General features: G+C 41.8%; 1 protein-coding gene across 1 annotated transcript in view; it reads left to right on the top strand.

Annotated features, from left to right (window-relative positions):
- Nucleotides 1–16,032, top strand: part of abcb7 (ATP-binding cassette, sub-family B (MDR/TAP), member 7) — a 23,211-nt gene extending 7,179 nt beyond the window's left edge. The window contains exons 5-16 of the mRNA XM_020081547.2: nt 63–195; nt 1,930–2,198; nt 2,880–2,968; nt 4,211–4,298; nt 6,377–6,551; nt 6,892–7,049; nt 9,190–9,353; nt 9,518–9,647; nt 10,035–10,206; nt 12,244–12,347; nt 13,064–13,171; nt 14,563–16,032. Coding sequence (XP_019937106.1) covers nt 63–195; nt 1,930–2,198; nt 2,880–2,968; nt 4,211–4,298; nt 6,377–6,551; nt 6,892–7,049; nt 9,190–9,353; nt 9,518–9,647; nt 10,035–10,206; nt 12,244–12,347; nt 13,064–13,171; nt 14,563–14,781 — 1,809 coding nt within the window. The 3' untranslated portion in view covers nt 14,782–16,032. The remainder of the gene's footprint in view (nt 1–62; nt 196–1,929; nt 2,199–2,879; nt 2,969–4,210; nt 4,299–6,376; nt 6,552–6,891; nt 7,050–9,189; nt 9,354–9,517; nt 9,648–10,034; nt 10,207–12,243; nt 12,348–13,063; nt 13,172–14,562) is intronic.

Raw genomic sequence — 16,032 nt, 5'->3', positions numbered from 1 at the left:
TCTCTCTTTTTCTTCTCGTCCTCCCGTCTGAATGTGTCTTCCTTCCCTCTCTGCCTCCCCAGGTCACCAATGTGACGGTGCCCTTCATGTTTAAGTATGCAGTGGACGAGCTTAACCAGATGTCGGGACACATGCTGAACCTGAATGACGCGCCAAGCACAGTGGCTACCATGGCAACGGCCGTGCTGATTGGCTGTGAGTCCCAGACTTGTATTTCACTGGCAGGTGCCGCGCTCATCAGAGGGGACTGTGGGACGGCCTGTTATCTACAGGATGACCTTTCCGAACACATTCATATCAATGCCACTCCGCAATCTCTGCCTCCCCCTCACATTATTTACATTATGTGCTCTGCTCAGTCTGAGTTCACTTCTATTAATCCTCACGGCCCTCTCTTGAATGCTGATGACTTTTCAGTATGATACCCATGTGCTCCTCAGGCAAACAGAGCTGGATACATTTTCAAAGCAGTGGGGAAGAAATTACTAATATCCTTTTGAAAGTGGCCAAGAGGCCAGGGATATTTCTTTCACTTCTTCCCTTTAGAGTGACTCCCTTTCAAGGCTGAGATGCAAGAGTGTGAATTTGAATGATTAGAGGATTTTTTTTCTCTGAGTTGCTGATGAAAAGCAAAAATAAAAAATGATATTGTGAACCTGACACCCTCTGCAAGTCACTCCGGCCTTGAGTGAGATCAGCTTGGATGCAATGTACACTTAGCCCTGTAGCCACTTATTTTAATGAGCCCATTTAGGTCTTGCACATTAATGCTGTGTGTGGAATAACTGGAGCACAGGAACAGGACCCCAGACAGACAAATTAGGATGACTAGAAAGAATGAAGGGGATGCTTTTAAAGAAAGAAATTGTAATTTTTTGGTCCTTCGTTGCGACATTCGGGGCCTGGTACTTTAAGCCGGTGGTGCCGAGGGTAATTCTGATGAAAAGGTTGTATAGTACTCATCCTACCTTGTCAGATGTGGACACATTGTTTATTAGATTAGCAATACTATTTAACGCCACATTACAGCCCTATGAAGACCGGCAGACAAAGCAATTATTAACCTGACTCCTGGTCTCAGCAGAAAAGTCGTGTATTTACACAGCTCTGTGAAATCACCACAAAAAGGCCATATGTCATTTAAACACAGACTAAAATTAATTTCTGACAGCCATGCTCGCCATCTGCTTATTTAACAGTTTGAAAAATGAAAGAAATCAAATAAGAGTAATTTCTTGGATTTGATTAAATTGGTGTTATCATTTAATTGAAACTCCCATGTAGATTCTTTAAAAAAACTCAAATTTTACAATAATAAAAAACACTTTATGGGAAGACTGTGTGGCATCTACCCTCATCAGTGCTGATCAGCCAGAGAGTGTGTGTTGACGCAGACAGTGGTGAAATCAAGCCTATTCATTGACAGCTCATTGTCACATCTTATCATGGCGCTCTTACAAACTCCTCCCACTCTTGTAGTATTCTACTAAAGCATGTTGCCTGCTCTCTGCCTCACAAACACTCACCAACACTACATGTGCATAGATTTCCTTACCTCAGTCTGCACTGTGCTGGTCTGCCACAGTAGCAAGGCTTTAGACAGCATCCTGCTCTGTAATTACAGAGGCTTGGAGAGGCTGCTGCTGTAGCACTGCAGGGCTTGCAGACCTGAGATGATGTGGAAAAACTGCCCCCCGCCACCTCAAATATGCTTTTACTGTAGAGCATGTGACAAACCTCACAATATTCTATCTCAATATTCTGTGTTACATCTTACAGGACCGTGAAGATTTGGGTCAGATTCTTATTTTGCTGCTCCATAACACTCGTGTCGGTTTGGGATGGGGATACATTTTCACCAGATAGCACCCAGCCGCGCTGCTTTTCACAGCTGTTGTGCTAAACTCCCGTTCTCCTCTGCTATCCCAGATGGCGTGTCACGGGCTTGTGCGGCCCTCTTCAACGAGCTGAGGAACACTGTGTTCGGCAAGGTGGCCCAGAGCTCCATCCGACGCATCGCCAAGAACGTCTTCCTCCACTTGCACAATCTGGATCTGGGTTTCCATCTCAGCCGACAGACAGGAGCACTTTCCAAGGCCATCGACCGTGGCACAAGAGGCATCTCCTTCGTTCTCAGTGCGCTCGTCTTTAACCTAGGGCCCACGGTCTTCGAGATGGGCCTCGTCAGTGCCATTTTGGTGAGTTCAAGTGTGAAACTGACCCACAGATGTTTGTAGTCATTTGCTCTGGCCATCAAGTTATTGTAGGATACTACCAGAAACACTGCTTACAATTTCCTGGCTCTTCATTTTGCTGTTACCGTTTCAGTCGTTAACGTTAGAACAGGACCGTCCATCACCTTGACACTCTTTAAAGCAGATTGTCCAGAAATTAATTATGGGAATATCATCTCATTTGCATTCTAAATGGAATATGAATCCCCATGAACTTTTGGTGGCAACACAGAGCCCATTAGTGCCAATGATGAATCCCGAAGCTTTGTAGCAGCTTAATGTCCTCCTGCAGAGTATGCCCTAAACAGATGCCCCCTCCTTGGCCAGCACTGCAAGAATAGCTCTTCTATAGCTTCCTGCTATTATTCCACTCTGGACCATAATGTCAGCTTGCCTGTAATGAGGCCAGACTGCATTGCCCAAATAGCTAAAGCATTAGCACGATTACTTCTTGTAGTTTCTCGTCCATTTGTAACACTCAATTTCATAGTGGAATGATCAAAAACAGTGCGCTCTCAGAATACCTTGTGACGCCAGCAATGGAGCCTGATGGTCTGATGCTGCCGCTCCAGTTTTTATCACGAAGCTGTTGAGTCATAGCTTGTAAAATATGCTTTGTCTGAACTGTGCTTTTCTCTTCTGTAGTATTACAAGTGTGGTGGGCAGTTTGCAGCAGTGGCCTTGGGTACCTTATCATCATACACCCTGTTCACCATTCTCATCACTCAGTGGAGGTAACAATGAGGATGTTTGTGCTTTTCCTATAACTTCCTGTAATTCTCTTGATTGTCTAAGTTGTTGTGTTTGGAAAGTGAAGTTCAGCTCCTTATATACTTGGTTAATGTTCTAAAATCTCCAGAGGGCATGTGGTGACAGAGAAAACCTCCTCAGGGGTTGTCTACATTTTAGCTGACTCAGATCTGCAGGACATTTTCAAGGTTGCAGTGCCTGTCAATTGCCTGAACTCATTGACACACTCTGAAATGTCTAACCATGAAATTGAACTTAAAATTGAGCTCCTATAATGCTACTTAGAAATCTGCAAGCAGGTCCTGACTGCCATCTCAAAAACAGCACCAGGGTAGTTGTAGAAATGATGGACAAGGTGGTTGAGTGTCGACACAAACAAGGGTCACAGGTTTAAGAAAAACAAATCAGTTTGTAAAATTAAGCTCAATGCTACTCTGCATCATTTACTAACTATGATACATTCTCTCTAGACTTTTACAGCACATTATTCAATGCTCTCTTCTTCACACTGTCTTAATACACAATTAGCTTTTAAAAGTGCTTTACTTAATGGTTTACTTCAGTTAAACCAGTTCAGCTCCTGAAGTCTCTTTAGGCCTGTGTTTTCAAAATGTTTTGTAAAGTGTGATACAAATAAAGTCAGGTTGAGCTATACACTCTCTAAGGGAAAGAGAGACACCAAAGTCACATTTGTTATCGAAGGAAATAACAGACATTGAAATAACAGACAACATAATGTACAGGGATCTACTATAATTCTCTTTAATTCGCTATTATTTGGTAACCAGTGTCACTGTCTCTAAAAACAGAATGTGACAAATTACTATGACTTTAATATTCAAACATACAATGTACATAATTGTTTAATCACATTTGAGCGGGGCTGAGCAGTCCTCCAACCAGAAGGTTAGCCGTTCGATCCCAGTCTTCTCCATCTTTATTCCTAAGTGTCCTCGGGCAAAATACTGAATCGATTTGAAAATACGGAATTGCCCCTAATAGAAAAAAGTGCTGCCCATAGATGCACTGTATGAATGTGTGTGAATGGCAATAAACTGTACTGAGTAGAAAAGAGCTATATAAATACAGACCATTCATTACCAGTTGTGTACCTTTTTCCACATCCCCTCTGAATTCACCATTGATACTGCCTCATCATCTGCCATTTGTACAGAATGTTTATCATGAGCAAGACATGTGATGTGTGCATCTGTCTCTGCACACAGGACTCGCTTCCGGATAGAGATGAACAAAGCTGACAATGAAGCGGGCAATGCAGCTATAGACTCCCTTCTTAACTATGAGACTGTGAAGGTGAGATCCAACCCCCCCACGTGTACACACACACTTCCACCCTCCTTTCAAACTGTCCCTTTTACCTCCTCATCGCTTGTATTTTTTTTTTACTGTCCACGTAAGCCAAAACATTGATTTGAAGAAATATTTACTTGTCTGTGTTAATAGTATTTCCCTGAAAAGTTTCACACACACACACACACACACTGTCGAAACAAGGACAAATAGTCTTTCAAATTCAGTTTTTAAACATCTCTGAGTGAGAGGAGTGACAGGCATGGCTGAGAGGGTAGAAAGTCACATTCAACTCTTCTATTGCTTTACTTAGAGATGGTTATTGTATTTCCTTTTAGTTGTTATAGAGCAGTCTCACACCAGCCCAGGTAGAAAGGTTGGTCATGGAACATTTTGTGATGGAGTGACTTAGCATTACAGTTTTATTTGCTGCTTGCATTTTGTTGGTTTTATCTGAACAAAGTCAGAAACATGTTTGTAATATTGCCCTTCTCCTGCTTACATAATCTGGGTTACATATTTACTATCACATAGCACAAAGAGAAGCAGTATATCATCACAACTGAGAAGTTGAATGTATTATTTTGTATTGAAAAATTAAGATCAACCACATATTTGCTAATTTATCCTGTTGTTTACATTTACTATGCGCATATTTCTCTCTCGTTCTTGTCCTTGTTCTCAGTGGGGAAGTGTCCACCTGTCATTCCTATTGCTAAAAAACAATGAGACATTTATTAACAACATCAACAGACGACTCTCTGGACTATTTTCTGTTTAGACAGTGACCACAAATGGTTTCCCTCTATCATAGTTTTGACCTGGAAAAGAATGTCTTTGAATCAAAATGTCTGCAGAGGGTTTACTTTGCTAGGCAAGGTAATCCTAAATCTTAACCTTCTGCTGTTTAGAAGTCTCTTTCGAGGTAACCCTCATTGTAGACGAAACATAATCAGCATCCAGTTTCGGCTGCTTTGTTTATCGTTCCAGATATATTTTGGTATCTGTGCTGTTTTCTTTGCCGTTTTTTTTTTGCATCCTGTTTTTCTTAACGTTTTTGTTCTGTGTTATTTTGTGTCATCTGTGTCAATGCGGCCGGATTTAGCATCACTCTGAGCTGTGAGTGTGCATATGTAATTAGATCTCCGCCCACTCAGAAATCCGTTCCACTTTCACAAAGGGCTGTAAGAGAACCTGAACGCAGTGCCTTGCACTGCTTCGGTTCGTTCTCCATGTGCTACTTTCCTTCCCTTCTCCATATCTTGCTCTGGTTCCCTGCATTTCCCTATATGTAAATCAGTGACAAGCCGGTAGCAGCACAGCATCACTGCCGTTAGCTAGAGAAGCAAATCGCCCACTTAACGAGCAGAGAAACAATAGTGCAAACTAAACAAACAGCAATATTAGGTAATTGGCAGCAGAGTTGAGGAGGGTGGTTGTTATGATCATGCTGCGGTTTTTATGGGCTGAATTTAAAATATGTGCTTGTGGCTGATTCATGAAGCTTTCTCTCTGATTGAGGGCTAAATGTCTTAATCAAAATTAGTGTGTGATGTGCTCTGTGGATAGATGTCTGTCTAAACTGCTACAGATCCTGCTACAGTGATTATTTAACTTTCAAGTGTGTTTTGCTTTCCTTATTATTATATCTGCCTAATATTTTATAAACTTCTGTTTGGCCATGAGCGCTATCCTCTGCCAAACCTTCAGAGCTGCAGCCTGCTCAGTGATGCAGACTCTGGATTTTTGTTTCATCGCCCTCCACGTCCTTTAAGATCAGTGGGGAGGAGATGAAGATACAGAGACATGAAAAAGTGCTTTAGAGGCCAACTGAGACCCAGACTACGCCCATAGGGGTCACTGAGAACAAATGCGGCCTTGAGGCAGGCTGTGCTTAAGTGTCCATCTGCCTGACACTGCTCTCCATGCTTCCTTAACCTTTAACCTTAACCATATTTTGTATCTCTCCCTCTTTCTCTTTCAACTTACACTTTCTCTCCTTTTGTAAATCCTTCTGCGGTCTTCTTGCCCTGTGCTCCCTGCTCTCCTCCTTCCCTCCATGTTTCTCATCTCTACTGCAGTACTTCAACAATGAGAAATATGAAGCTGAAAGATATGATAGATTCCTGAAGATTTATGAGTCATCCTCTTTAAAAACCACATCCACGCTCGCCATGCTCAACTTTGGCCAGAGTGCCATCTTCAGTGTCGGCCTCACTGCCATCATGCTGCTGGCCAGCAACAGCATCGCAGCAGGTGAGTGGGTTTGGGGTAATTTTGGGAAAACGCTCCATTAACATTTGCAAACCTTTAAAAAACATTTGATTCCATCCAAGTTACCTCTTCATGGCCATTTTCTGCGTCTACAGGACAAAATGTCTATTAGGGAAGAAATTAAATTAGTAATAAACCCATATTGCATGGTTATGATGCTGAAATTTAAATTTACTGGAGTGGACTCATAGCATTTGTTATCTTCTTCAATAACCTGAAAGAAGGAGGTTTTTGAGACAATTTTTTTTAGATCATGTACCCAGTGATAAATACAGGAACAGAGCTACATCACTCTATAAGTTGTTCTGTCGCTGTCATGCAGGTACGATGACCGTGGGAGACCTGGTGATGGTGAACGGTCTGCTCTTCCAGCTCTCGCTCCCTCTCAACTTCTTGGGCACAGTGTACAGAGAGACCAGACAGGCTCTGATAGACATGAACACTCTTTTCACTCTGCTCAGCATTGACACCAGGATCAAGGTACTGTCTCGGCCAGACATGCTCAAATCCACACTGTGGCAGTGATTCGCAAAATGTTTTGTGTCCTTTTTTTTCTTCCTCTAACAAAATAGACCAGAGGAAAAGACCTTGTACATACTGGACAGTGAATATTGTGTCCAATATAAATTTGATGAAGCCTTGAAATGCATCAGTGGTTAGTTTTTTAACACAGCACAGAGTTACTCTTCCAGCTGCATGACATGGATAACTTAACTGCATGGGTTTTAAAAAATTATAGGTTGTAGTCAAATCTAGTAATTACGTGCGTGATGTGACTCAGGTGCTTCCTCATCGATTGCCACGTGTAGTGAACTGGCTGCATGAGAGATATAATTAAGATATTCTGGATATGACGGATTGCAGAGGAGCTGTGAATGGCACATTTTTGTATTGAGTATTTACTTAATCAGTAGAAATTTCAATTGGTGCACTATTCCTTTTTAATGGTTTCTTAGAGTGTACCAGTTCCATTGTGTTAGTCATCAATCACAGTGAGGTTTTACAGATAACTACAGACTGTTTTAGTTGTGTGGTTTATTTCATTTTTCCACTGATCTTGGTGCAGATAATCTTTTCAGTCAGTGATGGCTCCTCTAAACAGAGTAATGAGCTCTGTCAGGTTGACGAAGGAAGAGAGAAACTTTTCCAATTGTTCTGTTTTGAGTTGTTTTTGTCAAATGTCTTGGGTTTCGCTTTTTGCCTGTTTCGTTAGTATTTTTGCTATGAACAATGCATGTTTTTTCAGTATTGACTTATCTGTTATTTCCATCTTTTAATGAATTAATCACTGGGTCTATGAAATACATGTACTTATTGTGATTTATCTGAGCCCAAGGTGACACATTTGTTTTCTTTATACACTCAACAGTCCTGGATGCCTATTAAATAGTGAGTTTGCGGTCATATATGTTCATATATTGTAAATATAGGTGGAACTCATGTCCCCACTTGCTCCCACTATCCAGACATTAGGCCAAAATATCCCTTATACACATGCTGCCATCTCCAGCCTTTGGAGTCAGTAGCAAACTAAATAATTAAACCCAAATCTACAAGAAAAATTAACAGGTGGTCAAACATCCAGCTAGTTAAAATGACAGCAGCCATCTTTGAGAAAAATCAATATAATGTGTACTTTTTTCTAGTTAGGTCCATGTCCCATACTCTAACATGGAGGATTTATGACATATACTACAGCCAGCCAGCAGGGGGGCGATCATAAAGCTTTAACTTCACTTTTCGGGTACTGACTTGTTGGTATAACCTGCCTATTTATAAAGTCACCCAGAAAATACAAAGTTATATTCAAACATATAAAACAGGTGTTTATTCAGTGTGATAGATATCAGTTGTTATTTTGAGACCTTTTTAATTTCATTCATCTCTGTTTTTTGAACATAACGACCCATCTTGTGCCAGAAGAACGCACACACTAATGTGCACCTGCTGCTTAACAGTGTAAATGTCATTGGAATTACAGTCTGGAAAACACATCTGTCCAGTTATTCTATAACATGTTATTTTTCATCAGTAATTCTCCTCTCTATTATGATTCCCTGTGGAATGGCACTGCCCAGCAGGCCATTACTGTCTGAATGCTTTGGTTATTTTTGTAGAACATGTGTGCCTATTATGTAGATGTCAAATAATTTCATTAAGTTTTTTCATCTGTCTATATTAAGCGACTGTGAGTTTCTCTATTAATTGGCTGAGATGGATAATGGGTGATTATGTTGCCATTAGGTAGAATAGAACCAGAACAGAACAGGCTTCTACTCTCTGGGTAAGGCCGGGTTTTATTCACTGCTGACCTTGGCTACATCTCAGCACTGTAGCTCAGCTCAGTATGTTCCCAAAGTTTTCAAGCCTATTGATCCTTCAGTCGCTGTGAAGGGCACGGTGTGAAGGTTCAGATGGTCTTTTGAAACGACCTCTTGAATATGATGTGAATGTCTCTGCTTTAAACAGCCTGTGTAGGCTCTGTGCTCCACTATTATCCCTCTTTACAAGGTGTTGGAGTAGCGTTGCATCATGCTGGGCCTTCTCTGCCACTGGCTGTTCTGTATCAATCTCCTCTGTTTCTGTTTCATCGTCTTAACCCTCTGATGGTTTGCCCCAGGAGAGGGATCTCGCCCCGGCTATAGCCGTCACACCGCAGGAGGCCACTATCCGATTTGAAGACGTATATTTTGAATACCTGGAGGGTCAGAAAGTGTTGAACGGAGTGTCCTTTGACGTGCCTGCTGGGAAGAAGGTGGCCATCGTTGGTGGCAGCGGGTCTGGGTAGGTAGGCTTTCATAGAAATACACTGACTGTTAAACCTTTAGCCAGTGTGTCATCTCATTTGTATGTGCAGTCAGTCATATCATCAGATATCATCAGTAGACTGTGGGGGTACAGCTCACAGGCAGATTGGTGCTGACGATTGATTCCCCGTCTGGTTGCAGAAAGAGCACCATTGTGCGCCTGTTGTTCCGCTTCTTTGAGCCCCAGCGGGGGAACATCTACATAGCTGGACAGAATATCCGAGACGTCAGCCTCGACAGCCTGAGGAAGGCTTTGGGGGTCGTACCTCAGGTATGAGACACACAAACACAATCAAATAATTGATTTGATAGTAATTTATTATAATCAAATTGATTGCCATTCTTCACCACAAATGAAATGTACATTTGAGAGTAATAATTGATGATTATATAAAACAAAGTGGCAGCTAAGAACATGTAACATTAACCGTTAACAGCAGCATTAGAAATAAACTGAATTCCATTAAGTTTTCACTGCAGTGAGCTCGGAGGCTGATCTGAACAGATGGTACATGAACAGTATTTTTGTCATTTGCGTTCTGTCTCTTCCTCCCTCCTGCCCTGGTCTTAGTAACTGCAGTCCTCTGTTTCGGTCGCTGCTGCAATAAAAACATTCTCTGAAGCCTAGTTTTTTCCCCTCTAACTGCGTTGTTGTCAGGACGCCGTTCTGTTCCACAACAACATCTTCTACAACCTGCAGTACGGCAACATCAACGCTACACCAGAGGACGTTTATCAAGTGGCACGTCTAGCAGGCATCCATGACGCTATCCTCCGGATGCCCCATGGCTATAACACCCAGGTTGGGGAGCGGGGCCTCAAGCTGTCAGGTTTGCTGCACCATTCTGACTTCTGTTAAAATATGGTCTCTCAGCACAAGCAGTTGAAAGAGCTGTGTGTTTTGTGCATCTCCCTGGATGGTTCACTAAGCTGGAAAAAACAACAACAAACAAACAAAAAAATACAGCTGTTATCTGAATAACTGGCTACTAGTAGTTTTATTCCAACATAGAAATTCAGGACAATATCTCTATAATTGTGATTATTGATTATTATATTCATGAAAGATTAATTTATCTTGTCAATTGCTTCATTACTAATTGATTCTGTAAAATGACAGAAATCTGTCAAAGCCAGTTCAACTGGTTCAACATAAACAACATACCACAAGTAAATTATTAATTATTGATTTAAAGGTCCAGTGTGTAAGATTTGGGCGAAAGGCATCTATTGGCAGACATTTAATGTAGAATAATCCTCATGATGTTTTCACTAGTTCGTTTCATCCAAATTGTATGAATTGTAGTTTTCTTTACCCCAGAAAAGCTCCTTTATATTTAAATACTTAATATTTACATGGAGGGGGTCCTGTCTACGGAGGCCGCCATGTTTTTTACATTAGTCCAGACTGGACAAACTAAACACCTTTTGAGTTTTTATGACAACTGAAGCTACCACAGGTTCTTTTTCATGTTTGGAAGGAGAGGGTGAGGTGAGGGGTGTTCAGCTGCAACAATCAACTTCAACACTAGATATCACAAAATTCTACACACTGTACCTATAATGATTTATCTCAATAGTTGCTGATTAATGAGTTTTTCTAGTCCTGGGTTGCTTTACTGTAAAATGCTGAATTATATTCTAATTTTAATAACTGGTTTTAGCTGTTAAACTTAATCACATTCATGACTTGTGTTACCTGCTCATTATTATATGACAGAAATGTTCCAACACAGAATTTTTTCATGTTATTATTGATCGTAAGGGATTGAGTTTAAGATATTTTGATATTTGAGGCTTTCAGTTTTGCTGTCTGAGAGCAACTGAAAGCAGATTTCTGTGCAGGTATTATGATTCTATGCAAATCCATAGATTCAGTAGCAGTTTCTCCTGCTGCATAGGACATACTGTATATTGAGAAAAGTACTTTACAGGATTTCTTCTGTGAGGAACATTAGCATAATAAACAGGGGGGTTGCAAGACACTGCCATGATTTAAGTTTGCACAGATCAAAATGATGTTCAAGTTCCTGCATAAATATTAATTTGAAAATTTATAAGGGAATACAGGATTTGACATAGTTTTGAAACTGTGATCATGAGCTGTTGTTAGTTAAAATGTATCTAATTATTAAATGTGACATAACACCATGATGGGACTTAAGGGTTCATCTCTAGCAGCACTTTCATTTTTTCATTGTCTTCCTCTATGTAGTGTATGAACTTGGCATGTTGCCTTACAGTTATATTTATCCTTATTTGATATGCAGCGATAACACAAGACTGTGTAGTATTTGGCTCCTAGCATCACTCTGCAACTCATTTAGCCCATGTAAACACACTGTGAGCACTTTCACTCAACATTCAAGACGCAATTACTGGCAGCACAGATTTCTTTCTGCGAGTTAGTGAGTGAGTGAACGGACAAAATAAAGACATGAATAACTTCTCATTAATTCTGCCGCTGTACGTGACAGCTACCAGTGAGTTTTTGAGACGGGGGGAGGAGGTGTTCAGGGAGGTGGGCAGTCTGGGCTGTTAGGCTCCTCACTTCCTTCATTGTTGTTCTCCACTGGCAGCAATATTCATCTGCTGAACGCTGCTTACTTCCAAGAGGCCTCACACAGCTCATGTGCAATAAAGGCTGAGTCAAGCTTTTGCATCCTGCTGATTTTCTTCACAGTTAAATTATAGTGGCTTCTACCACTTTGAAGCCTGTAGCATTAGGTTTGTCAAAGTATTGGCTGCAAATTTAAAGTGCTTATCTGATGGGTACTGCCAGAGACCTGCTGTATATTCACGTCTTTAAAACTTTTTGCCTTAAGCCTTCTTTGCTTTTATTGATGATGTCTGTCGCGTTGTTTCAGGAGGGGAGAAGCAACGTGTCGCCATCGCCCGCGCAATTCTAAAGAATCCACCCATTCTCCTGTACGACGAAGCAACGTCTTCCCTCGACTCTATCACAGAAGAGGTGGGCCTGACAGTGCACAGCACATACACACTAAAATGCAGGCCTGCCTTCATGACTTACCATTAAATGCCCGTTCTCTGCTGCATGTACAGTTTGACACCTCAACAGACCCTGCATACACTTGTATCAGAACAAACACCCACTCACTCACCTGCTGTAGGTACACAATAAGTAGCTCACTCCAGCATCGCATACCTGCTGGAGCATATGCCCCCCCACTCAACGCACGCACGCACGCACACACACACGCACGCACACACACACACACGCACGCACACACACACATTCTCTTCTGCCACCTGCCACTGTTTTCTGAAACTTAATCTCCAGCTCAGCTTAAACTCCAGTCATTGTAAATGTTACATTTAATAAGAAAGTTCAGCGTGTCCTCACTGAACTTCACGAAAAAGAGCGGGGCAGTAGACGTGGCTGTTAATTGAGATTTTCTCATCACTATGTTTTTAGATTATCATATGTAAACACGGGGTAGAAACACATATGAAGGTGGATGTTGCCGAGCAACTTTGTGTTGACTTAGCCGCTTCTTCAAATCAAAGTTTGAGAGTACATTTCATATATATCCTGTCATTCATGCATTTCTTTTCTTATTATTTTTGCAGACCAATGTTATTGCAAACCTGGGGAACTATTTTTCTTTGGATTAGGGGATACTCTTGTTAACCAAGTGATTATTATATTTATCTTATGTCTTGCAGAACATCCTGAATTCAATGAAGGAGATGGTAAGGGACAGAACATCAGTGTTCATCGCCCACAGGCTCTCCACAATTGTAGACGCGGATGAGATTATAGTGCTCAACGAGGTAAGAACTCATCCGTTTATTTTTTACTCGATCTTGTACCTTTCCCTGATTAACATTTCCAGCTGTAATGTCAATTTTATAAAAGCAAATTATAGGAAGGTTCAGAGTTTCAGAGTAAAAACACGCTCAGTGTTAATTGCAAGTCCAATTAGAGGATTTTGCATTGAAGGGAGAGGTGATGGACTGCACTCTGTATGACCCTCAGCACACTGGATGTGCCAGCAACAAGTAGCCTCTGTTTTTGCCACTCATTTATTTTCAGTTACCTTTCTTCAGTGTACATGATGAAAACATGCTTTGTTTAGCTTTTCTCATTAACTTCAACAACAACAGGGCACTGTTAGTTGAAGTGAATGTATTATTTTCTCCATAAGGGCTCATTAAAGCAGTCAGACTCAACTGGCTGTTTTGGTCAGATGGCGTGTCTTGTTTTTCTCGGTGACTAATAATGTATGGGCCAGCTTCCCAGACGCTGATGAGGCATTATCCAGGGCTAAACATGTCCTTCATTGGAGATCGTCATTCAAATACCTCGTCTATACAGTTTTTAAATGGATGTGTTTAAGTCAGACTAGAGGTGCCAGAGAGACAAAGATGGGATTTAAAAAAATGTGGAAACAATAAATCTCTGTGCTGTATCAGACAAATCCCCAAGTGAAGAGGAAAATGCTGCAGCATGTTAAGGGCTGGGCTTTGAGATGCTTTAACACACAAAGAGATGGAGTAAAGCCACTTATCATCTAGACGTCAGGAGGTAATGTGAAATGTAACAGCGGTGAAGTGACATTTCCACCAGTGCCAGAGTCAGATAGAATAAAATGAGGAGAGCTTTCTTTTGAACTGCGGCGAGTGAGCATGTGTTGTTCCATGTTTCTAGAGTCAGATGGCTGGGATCAGAGGGTCGCGGTGAGGAGGCATGTTTGCGTGTGATGTCGCCATGCCGTTTGCTGGTGTCACCAGCAGAGGACTGCCTGGAGAGCTCATTAAAATAACGAGCGGAAGCAGTCACGTGCCTGTCTTGGGTGCACTAAAGATGATGCCAACACCTCTGCATGCTCATGGGAGGTGGGGGACGAGGGTGCCTTCATTTGTGTTTGGCTGTGTGGGTGGGATGTGTGTTTGTTGCGTGTAGATGAACGCGTGTGTCTGTGAGGCCGTGTTTTTGCGAGAGAAATGCAACAGTTGTTGGGGAGGCGGCAGGCATTCTAGGTGGGGGGGCAACTCTGCGCAGAGAATGTGGTCAGTGTTGTGTGGTCAGAAAGATATGCTAACTATAGGACGTAGTGTGCGGGGCCCCTTCGTTTTCACTTCACGTCATCGGCCATTTTTCTGCTAATTTGTCTCTTTTTTCCCCCCAATGATTTTCTCACTCTCCTCTTTTTCTCTGCCAGGGTAAAGTGGCCGAGCGTGGTGACCACCTCTCCCTCCTCAGCACCCCCGGCAGCTTGTACGCAGACCTGTGGAACACCCAGAACAGCAAAATCCTGAACAGTACCAAGAACTCGCCCGAGCCGAAGGCTGAGCGCCTGTCCCAGAAGGAAGAGGAGAGGAGAAAATTGCAGGAGGAGATCGTCAACAGTGTGAAGGGCTGTGGGAACTGCTCCTGTTGAGAGAAGCTGCCACCTCCGTGTCTCTTCGTCCCTCACAGATGGCCTATGCTGGAATCCCTGGTCTGTGCGGTATTATGAGGGGGGGGGCTACGTCCCTGCTACCCACTCCCAACTCCAGCCAAGCCTCCACCCATGTGACCATCCCGCCCCCTCCTCGTGTGAGTAAAGGCCACTGCTCGCCAAAGTGAAGGAGGAGGAGCAGAACAGAGAACAAGTGTGTTTAGCGCTGGCTGGTGTCCAGACAACGAGCTTTTATGCCAGTTGCCTCAGCTGAAGCCAAGCATAAGAGACCTTGTATATCACATACGTGTGTGTAAGACATCTGCTAGTCAACATGGTTGCCCCCCTTTCCTCCTCATTTTTGACATCAGGTTTATTGACATCTTCCATTGCACTGGAAACGGACGAGAGTACACGTAATGATGTACATATGCCTTGATTTGTATTAATTACATTTTTAAATTATTTTCAAAATAAATGGAACCTATAGTTTTCTTTTTATATTGAGGATGTGTATATATAGAAATGTGCTCTGCAATCGGGTTAGAACGTGGAATAACAAAGATTGTTTGAATAACACAGTTTCATGAAGCTGATAACTCAGCGCAATTTAGTCATAATGCACATTGCCCATGATGTTGTTCTAAAAATACCAAATTTGGCAGATAATCAAGTCTTGTAGACAAATCACATCATAATATGGATGTTTGCACTCGTGAACATGAAAAACAGCTCCCCAGTGAATTAGCAATATGTCACAGTCAAATTCATGTAAATATACCACTCTGAGAATAACAAGTGGAACCTCTAATAAATCATGAATGGTTTTCACCAGACTGGAGCCACATTAAGAGGCAACGACTTGAAAGCCTCCTCTCAGAACATTCCACAGTCATATCATTTAGCCTAGGCAGACAGGCCGCCTCTAAAGAAAAGTTATGTTTGAGATTGTAACTGTGCTAAGACAGCGTTCTGGATTGTTTCATCAGAATACAAAGACTTCTTCTTGAAGGTAAAATGTAAATGTTAATATTTAAACACTGAAAAGACACATTTGTCCTCATTTTCTGAGGGCTGTTTTGGCTGCGATAAGCACATTTTGTTAGGAACCTTGCTATGGTGTTGTATCTATCATCTGAAAATGTTTATTTGGGAGTTAAATAATAAACACAATGTAAAACCTGTGTCATTGTGTTGACCATGTGAGTTCACTGCAGACACAATAATAAATGTTGGCATTTGGCTAAATAA

This window comes from Paralichthys olivaceus, chromosome 9, assembly GCF_024713975.1.
Source record: "Paralichthys olivaceus isolate ysfri-2021 chromosome 9, ASM2471397v2, whole genome shotgun sequence".
Lineage (NCBI taxonomy): Eukaryota > Metazoa > Chordata > Actinopteri > Pleuronectiformes > Paralichthyidae > Paralichthys > Paralichthys olivaceus.
Note: the sequence above shows the minus strand (reverse complement) of the source record. Positions and strands in the feature narration are given on the sequence as shown.